The 9,467-nt window shown below is 46.0% G+C and overlaps 1 protein-coding gene across 1 annotated transcript; it reads left to right on the top strand.

Annotated features, from left to right (window-relative positions):
• Positions 1-5,805: 5,805 nt before the first annotated feature.
• Positions 5,806-8,560, top strand: KCNA4 (potassium voltage-gated channel subfamily A member 4). The gene has a single exon (XM_030199446.1). The coding sequence runs from the start codon at positions 6,232-6,234 to the stop codon at positions 8,173-8,175; it is 1,944 nt and encodes a 647-aa protein (XP_030055306.1). The 5' UTR covers positions 5,806-6,231; the 3' UTR covers positions 8,176-8,560.
• The last annotated feature ends 907 nt before the right edge of the window (positions 8,561-9,467 follow it).

A 9,467-nucleotide genomic window follows, 5' to 3' on the forward strand; every position in this document is an offset into this window, starting at 1 on the left:
CTTGCCAGCTGAAGCATTGTCCAGCGCCCGTCTCTGACGCCGCAATGTTACCTGCCCTGCTCTGTCTTCCCCTCACATTCGGCACACTCCTTTTAGTGAAATTGCGCATGCGGCAGGAGCGGTAGACTAAAATGTGCCCCTCACCTCAGGCTCTGGCCCCCTCCCACCGCAAGGTCTGGCTGTGCCCCTGCACCCCACCTCTCACAGTCTGAGCATATCAAATACACACACACACACAAACCTGTTGGTAACATCAATGTGAATGGTTACAATTGGAGCATCACAACAAATTTATACACCCTGAGTGTCACATGCTTACACACAGCCTCAATATCATACACAGCTTGAGTGTTGTGGATCATTGTTTCCCATTAAAGTTGCCACTGCACACTGGTGTGCTAAAGCCCTGATCAGCTGTGCCATGGAAACAAATCACTATTCTTGATGCTCAGGTCCAGATCAGCACCTGGGGTTTGCTCTCAGTACTTCACAGCAACAGGAGACAGGAGTGGCTGCTCTGAAACACACAGGAGCTCCTTTCTGGGAAATGTGTAATCACTCAGGCCTCTCCCCTTCCTAGATCCAGCGGGGAATTAAGAGGCAGCACGCAGGGCACTGGCAGTTGGATCTTGCTTCATTAAGCTCACACACACACTGCACATCAACTGGTCCTCCTTTCCCCCTTCATCTGCCTCGTCTTTTCAGTCTTTTCAACCTCTGAGGGCTGCCATTGCTTCTCTAGCTTTTCTTATGGCCGGATGGGTCCTCTTTGTCCTTATTGGCTGCTTCCTGGAAGCCACAGTGCTATTTAGTGTTTTTATATAGGTGTGTCCTGTGCTTGAGAAAATTGGGAAGGGTTACACATGCACAATGACACCCTTAGAGTCATTCTCACTTACAACTTGAGTGTTATACCTTTGCACAGGATCTTGGGATTACCAGAAGAGTTCGTCTCTCCATAGCCTCACACCCTATTTGTAGAGATCACTTTCAGGCTTATTTTCGAAAGAGAAGGATGCCCATATTTTGACACAAATTGGGAGATGGGCGTTCTTCGCCCAGGGTTGCCCAAATCGGCATAATCGAAAGCCGATTTTGGGCATCCCCAACTGCTTTCTGTCGCGGGGACGACCAAAGTTCCCCGGGGTGTGTCGGAGGCGGGACTTGGGCGTGCCTAACACATGGGTGTCCTCGACCCATAATGGAAAAAAAAGGCCATCCCTGACAAGCATTTGGACGACTTTACTGGGTCCTTTTTTTGTTACGACCAAACCATGAAATGGTGCCCAAACTGACCAGATGACCACCGGAGGGAATCGGGGATGACCTCCCCTTACTCCTCCAGTGGTCACTAACCCCCTCCCACCCTCAAAAAAAACTTTAAAAAATATTTTTTGCCAGCCTCCATGACAGAAGTAATCAGGTCCCTGGAGCAGTTTTAGTGGGTGCAGTGCACTTCAGGCAGGCGGACCCAGGCCCACCACCCCCCCCCCCCACCTGTGACACTTGTGGTGGTAAATGTGAGCCCTTCAAAACCCACCACAAACCCACTGTACCCACATCTAGGTGCCCCCCTTCACCCATAAGGGCTATGGTAGTGGTGTACAGTTGTGGGGAGTGGGTTTGGGGGGGGGTTGGGGGGCTCAGCACCCAATATAAGGGAGCTTTGCACCTGGGAGCAATTTCTGAAGTCCACTGCAGTGCCCCCTAGGGTGCCTGGTTGGTGTCCTGGCCTGTGAGGGTGACCAGTGCACTACGAATGCTGGCTCCTCCCATGACCAAATGGCTTGGATTTGGTCATTTCTGAGATGGGCGTCCTCGGTTTTCATTATCGCCGAAAATCAGAAACAACCAAGTCTAGGGACGACCATCTCTAAGGACGACCTAAATTTCAAGATTTGGTCGTCCTCAACCATATTATCGAAACGAAAGATGGACGCCCATCTTATTTCGATAATATGGGTTTCCCCGCCCCTTCGCTGGGACGTCTTGCGAGGACGTCCTCAGGAAAACCTGGGTGTCCCTTTCGATTATGCCCCTCCACGTCTTTCAACAGTACTGATCAGGTTCTTATTTTTATATATTTTTTTGTTAAAGCAACTTTTCATTTCAATCAGCTGGCTCCCTCTCCCTCCTTGTCCTTTTGTGGTCCTTCTGGTCAGCCCCCTAGCACTGTCACCCTCATATGCACAATTTCAGACTTTTTCTCATCCCTCATTAGTTCTAACTTGGACCAAAGGGAGGCGTTTTGATTTAACTGGCTCCTTATCCTATATAATAAAAAGCACCTCCAACGTTCTGAAGCTGACTCCGTGGCATTGTGGCAGTGTAGGGTTCGTAAGTCTGTAACTCAGTGTTTCATTGGCTCTCACTGTCCTGCAACGTCACAAGAACGAGGAACCAATCAACGGTCTGTAAAAAACGCCCAACCCACCTGCCCGGTCCGTCATTGCCACCCAGCGATTCTCCTCTCTCCCCTGCTGCCCCCCCCCTCCAGGCACCCAACGAGTCTCCGTCGCTCCTTTGAAAGCCCTGCCCTTCTGTAGCCTTCCCTTCCAGTTCGTTCCCTCAGAGTCCTGCCCTCGCGGAAAGAGGAAATGACATCAGAAGGCGGGACTCAGAGGGAACGAACTCGAAGGGAAGGCTACATATGGGCAGGGCTTTCAAAGGAGCGACAGAGACTCGGTGGGTGCCTGGAGGGGGGCAGGGGAGAGAGGAGAATCAGTGGGTGGCTGGAGGGGGGGCAGGGGAGAGAGGAGAATCGGTGGGTGGCTGGAGAGGGGGCAGGGGAGAGAGGAGAATCGGTGGGTGGCTGGAGAGGGGGCAGGGGAGAGAGGAGAATCGCTGGGTGGCTGGAGAAGGGGGGCAGGGGAGAGAGGAGAATCGCTGGGTGGCTGGATAGGGGGGGCAGAGGAGAGAAGAGAATAGTTGGGTGGCTGGAGGGGGGGCAGAGGAGAGAGGAGAAATGCTGGGTGGCTACAGGGGGGGCAGGGGAGAGAGGAGAATCGGGTGCCTGGAGGGGGAGCAGGGGAGAGAGAAGAATCACTGAGTGGCTGGGGGGGGGGGGCAGAGGACAGAGGAGACAGTCTCACTCTTTCTCTGTCACACACACACACTTGCACATTCACTCTCTTGCTCTCACACAGTCACTGTCAAACACACTCTGTCAAACATACACACTCTGAGGAAAACCTTGCTAGCGCCCATTTCATTTCTGTAAGAAACGGGCCTTTTTTACTAGTAGTGACATAATAGTCATCCTCTTGACACAGCCACCCTGCATTTCCTCCTGTACAGAGGGCTGCTTCCATTCACCCCACCCCCCTCCCTCAGATTCTCATGCTGAAACTTGCTAATTCTTCTCTGCTTCTTACTTTTTCTTCATGTGTGGAAGGAGGGTGAATCACGTGGACAGAATGGACATGCTAGCTGAAATGACAGCCTCCAGTTTCTTCCATCTGTGCCCTGTAAAGATTTTAATGATCCTTCAACTTTGGCATTTTCTGGCAGATAAACTGTCCTGTAGAAAAATGTATGCAGAGACATAATACTTCACATTATAACTTTATCTTCAAAGGAATGCCCCACATCTTTCCAATGGATTCACAGAAATATGGGGTTTTGTCAAAATATAATTGGGTCTTTTTATAAACAACTTACAACGCCGGATCAATCTACGAAAGAGGAACATGTCCTAACAAAGAGTGAGAGGTTGTAGGTCACACATTGTCCTGTCTTGAGATGCTTTGTAGGATACAATAGAGGACTCTTGCTGGATAGATTTAGGATTTTATGCATCCTGGATCTAATTCTCACCCAACTCCTAATCTCTGCCTTTTTCGGGTCTCATGAACCATATGTAATCTAGAATCACAAGAAAATTACACCCAGCAAGGTTACTGACTGGCTAGGTTGTGGTCTTTTCCTTCTCAAGGAGACGTGTGATTTTTCAGTCTTTCTGCTACTCATATAAATGTTCAATTGTTTGATGGTCACTTCAAGCCACAGCTGAAAAAAATTTTCCAAATATTCCTCATTACACTTCACAGATAGGCAGAAAATACAGGTTAAACTCCATTAATCACTGGCATTTCATATACCCAGAACGTAAAAAAACATAAGGCTTGATATTGGTGGAATGGGAGAGAACAGATGTCTGTGCTTGCTAATACAAATACAGCCTGAACTTCCAGCACTACCAGAACACTCCCCCCCCTAATAGCCTCAGAACTCCCCAATGCTGCCAAAGCACTCCCCCATACAGAATCAGAACCTCTCCACATTGCCAGAGCCCCGAACATGCCAGAACTCTCCCACACACTTGCAGAGCTCTCCCCCACAGAATCCTACTCCCAACATTGTCAGAGCCATCTACCAGAATCAGAAACTCTTACAGATCCATCCACCAGAATCAGAATCTCCTTTCACTTCCAGATTCATCCACAGAGGATCAAAATCTCCATTCACTTGCAGATCCATCCACATAGAATAGAACGAGAATCTCCTTTCGCTTCCAGATCTATCCACCAGAATCAGAATCTCCATTTACTATCAGATCCATCCACCAGAATCAGAATTTCCATTTACTCACAGATTCATCCACCAGAATCAGAATCTTCTTTCACTGCCAGATCCATCCTTCCAGAAGCAGAATCCACATTCACTACCAGATCCATCCTCCAGAATCAGAATTTCCTTTCACTTCCAGATCCATCCACCAGAATCAGAATCTCCATTCACTGTCAGAGCTACTTTTCCATGCCTAAATTACTAGATCCTTTCTCCCACATAATTAGAGCCCCATCCGAACACTACTACTGCTACTGCTTAGCATTTCTGGAGTGATACTAGGGTTACGCAGCGCTGTACAGTTTATCAAAGAAGGACAGTCCCTGCTCGAAGGAGCTTACAATCTAAAGGACGAAATGTCAAGTTGGGACAGTCAAGATTTCCTGAATAGAGGTAAAGTGGTTAGATGCCGAAGGTGACATTGAAGAGGTGGGCTTTGAGCAAGGATTTGAAGATGGGCAGGGAGGGGGCCTGGCGTATGGGCTCAGGGTGTTTATTCCAAGCATGGGGTGAGGCGAGGCAGAAAGGGTGGAGCCTGGAGTTGGCGGTGGTGGAGAAGGGTACTGAGAGGAGGGATTTGTCTTGAGAGCGGAGGTTATGGGTAGGAACGTAAGGGGAGATGAGGGTAGAGAGGTAAGGAGGGGTTGCAGACCGAGTGCATTTGTAGGTTAGTATGAGAAGCTTGAACTGTATGCGGTACCTGATCGGAAGCCAGTGAAGTGACTTGCTGTCCAAGTCCAATAAAATCTGGTAATTTTTGTGATTTGGTGGACCTATTGTAGACTTCCATGGCTCAACCACCATAGGTTTTCAATGCAATTACTATTTTACTTGTTCATTTGATTGAAAAATCTTTTTTTAAGAAGTTTGCACATTCCTCATTGTTCATGCCATTTTACGATACAGTGGGCTAAATATGATATTACACAGAACGTGTGGTTTAAGAAAAAGAAGAACATTTGTTTATAGAGTGTAAATCTTTTTTCCTGTCTGCTCTGTTGTTTCAGGCTGAGCCTATGCACATAATGATCGTGGAAGGGAGAAGGGTCTTTTGCTCTCTGAAGACCCAGTGCATGCCTCTGCCCCCTGCTGTTCTTTGCATCTCTGCCTCTTGCCCAGTTTGGTGATGGGCTGAAGGGAGATTATGGACAACAATGATAGAATTATTGTGCTCAAAGTGATGGCTGGAAGTTGCTTCAGATTGTCATATAATATTACTTGGCAGAGTCTTTCCTACATATCTCAGAGACAAATAATGTTAATATTGACTGTTATTAAATGAACTGCAAGAAAGGAAAACCTGGGATTCACCATCCTAAAGTTCTCTGAATCAGTTGGAAGAGCCAGGAATAAGAGCAGACTCTGCATCCCGCTGCCTGTCACATTTCTTAGAAGGGCCATCAACCTCCCAGAGCAAAGATCTGTGGGCTTCTTTTCCTCTGATGTATACGTGAAAGCAAAAATCTGAACGTCATTGGAAATTGAGAGGAAAGAATAATGTGGAGTTTACAGAATGAGTGCAGTACTTCTGAACATTTATCTGCAAGTCAGCATCTTTGAATTAAAACTGATCTGGGGTACAGTCCTGTTGTTTCTACAACACATACATATACAAAGCATGAGTAAGTAATAATAAACATCTTAAGAAAAAGCACACCTAAAATGGAGGTTGCTATGGTAAGCGCAGAAAGCTCTGGGTGCAACAGTCACCTACCTTATGGATATGCTCAGGCACGTGCCGCTGCTCGGGAGAGGGAGCGGGAACGTCTCACACACTCACGTGTGGTGGCAGAAGGGGCTTCTGGAGGTTCTGGAGGTGGAAACCATCACCACCAACAACAGCCGCAGCAACAACAACAGCAGCTACAGACACGCAGCTCCTCACATGGCAATGGCCCTGCACAACAGCAGCTACAGCAACAGGAGTCCCAGAGGAAAAAAGACAAGAAAAAGAAGTGCTGGTCCTTGATGGAGGACAGGAAGCTGAGCCACCTCCAGATCAACCAATGCAGCGGCACTTTCCCCTCTGATTTGGTGGCCGTTGGCTCTGAGGAGATGATATTGAAGGACAGTGAGGAGCCTGAGGACGAGAGAAAGTTTCACTCATGCAGTATACATGAGGAGGAGACAGATGAGGGTTCATCCTTCACAGGCAAGCCACCTCAAGAAAGCTACAACTCGGTCTACAGTGAGTTTGAGTGCTGTGAGCGCGTGGTCATCAATGTTTCTGGCTTGAAGTTTGAGACACAGCTGAAGACTCTGACTCAGTTTCCAGAAACATTGCTGGGGGATCCGGAAAAGAGGATGAGATACTTCGACCCCTTGAGGAACGAGTATTTTTTTGACCGAAACCGTCCAAGTTTCGATGCAATCCTTTACTATTACCAGTCAGGAGGGAGATTAAAGAGACCTATCAATGTCCCCTTTGACATTTTCTCAGAGGAGGTAAAGTTTTATGAACTTGGAGATGAAGTTATTCTAAAATATAGGGAAGATGAAGGTTTTGTGAAAGAAGAAGAAAAGGCTTTGCCAACTAATGAGTTCAAAAGGCAAGTCTGGTTACTTTTTGAATATCCTGAAAGTTCGAGTCCAGCCAGGGGAATTGCAATTGTTTCTGTTTTAGTCATTTTAATATCCATTGTCATTTTCTGTTTGGAAACATTACCAGAGTTTCGAGACGATAAAAATCTTGTTTTGTCCATGAGGGATGGGGCATTTAATGAAACGTTACTTTTGGATAGTGGACACACAGCGTTTAATGACCCTTTTTTCATAGTGGAAACAGTTTGCATAATCTGGTTTTCTTTTGAGTTTACAGTGCGTTTCTTCACATGTCCCAGCATGACAAGTTTCTTCAAAAACATAATGAACATTATTGACATTGTATCCATTTTGCCTTACTTCATCACCCTTGGCACAGACCTGGCAGAGCAGCAGAGCAGTGGGCAGCAGGCCATGTCCTTTGCCATCCTAAGAATAATTCGCCTGGTCAGAGTGTTTCGTATTTTTAAGCTCTCCAGACACTCCAAGGGGTTACAGATCTTGGGCCATACCCTGCGGGCCAGTATGAGGGAACTGGGACTTCTCATTTTCTTCCTCTTCATTGGAGTCATTTTGTTTTCCAGTGCTGTCTACTTTGCAGAGGCTGATGAACCGTTTACTCATTTCCAAAGCATCCCAGATGCCTTCTGGTGGGCCGTAGTTACCATGACGACGGTGGGCTATGGGGACATGAAGCCTATCACTGTTGGGGGCAAGATAGTTGGGTCTCTGTGTGCCATTGCGGGTGTGTTAACCATTGCTTTGCCAGTGCCAGTTATTGTGTCCAACTTTAACTACTTTTATCACCGAGAGACTGACAATGAAGACCAGGTTCAGCTGCCCCAAAATGTAATGACTTGTCCCTATCTCCCAAACAACATTCTGAAGAAGTTTAGAAACTCCACACCCTCCTCCCTGGGGGATAAATCTGAGTATCTGGAGATGGAGGAAGGTGTAAAAGAATCTCTTTGTGTCAAAGAGAATCAATGCCAGGGGGCAGGGAACAGAAATGATGCTCTTAAAAAAAATTGTTTGAACTTGAAATCATTGGAAACTGACGTGTGAATTCTTTTGAACATTTCCAAATATATTTATTGATAGTGCAGTGATAGACATGAATTATGCAGACCTCAAACAGAGAGGTTGCCTGTTATAAATAAAATACAGTGGATTCCTTGTATAAGAACATCTTTTCTTGGGACCATGGCACAAAGAATTTTGTACACATATTGCCTGTGGAGCAGTAAGTATTCAGACATGGGTTTGTTTCATATTAGTCTATGATATGACGCTACATTGCACTTACAGTGCTGGTTCTTTGACTTTGTTTTTAAAGTAACTCTTTCCAATCCACATGTATGCACTTCATCTTTAGTTTTGTTCAGGTTCTAATTTGAAAAATTTATAAAAGAAGGTTCTTGGTCTTTTTAATCTGTAAGGATCTATACTGTAGATAAGACGATGATGTCCTCCTCATCTCAGAAAAAAAAACAGGAAAATAAAAGAAAACAAAGTTGCTCATTTCTAATTTTTGTCTGTGTTTCTGTTTGCAATTTCACTATTGCAGATGCACTGGGTGGTGTTTTTGGGGCCAGGCTTCTGGTGCTGCCTCTACTGGTGCTATGAGATCAGGTGCCTTTATTCACAACTACCCTCCCCTCCTCTCCCCTCAATCTACCCTCTTTGTCTCAACAACACTCTGACCAAGGGTCGTAGACCATTAGGGATGGGCAGCCAAAATATTTTCATTTTCTATTCTTTCCCATGTCATCCACAGCATTTTGTTGTATTCAGGGGGGTTTGACCATTTTGTCGTTAAGAGCGCATGCTCTTTTCAAAAAGTGTTCACTATTATCAGCACACAACCCCCCCCCCCCCCTTAAAAGCCATGTTTTTCTGCTTGTTCTCCTATGTAAATGACATGCAATGACTTGGGATATGATGTTGACATTTTTCATGTTGTTGCAAATGACAGCCTATCCCTACAAACCATAATTTCTTCTGGGACTTACATCTGGCCGCTGGTGTAGCTGTGGGATATGGTTTGATTCTCTCTCTCTCTCCCATTGGTTGATATCAGTGTTGCCTCCTTAGTCGCTCTATCAGCCTGGAGAGTAGAAGCCAGGCCTAGGAAATGAGTCCTGATCTTTTGCAAGGCCATATACAGCCAGTACATGGAATCTAAATTTTCAAATGTGTCTGTTTTAATTCTTTATCTCACCCTTAATGTGGACCTTGTTATGGCTTAAAAAGGCGTGTCTATGTTATATCAGCACTGGTGTTAAAGAGAGAGATCAAACAATTGCAACTGATACAAAATGTTGCCATGAAATTAAATTTTTATGCTAAAAAATACA

The sequence above is a fragment of the Microcaecilia unicolor genome, chromosome 4, assembly GCF_901765095.1.
Source record: "Microcaecilia unicolor chromosome 4, aMicUni1.1, whole genome shotgun sequence".
Classification (NCBI taxonomy): domain Eukaryota; kingdom Metazoa; phylum Chordata; class Amphibia; order Gymnophiona; family Siphonopidae; genus Microcaecilia; species Microcaecilia unicolor.

Excerpts from the sequence above, each read along its gene's own strand:
- KCNA4 (XM_030199446.1), top strand. The coding sequence starts at position 6,232 with ATGGAGGTTGCTATGGTAAGCGCAGAAAGCTCTGGGTGCAACAGTCAC.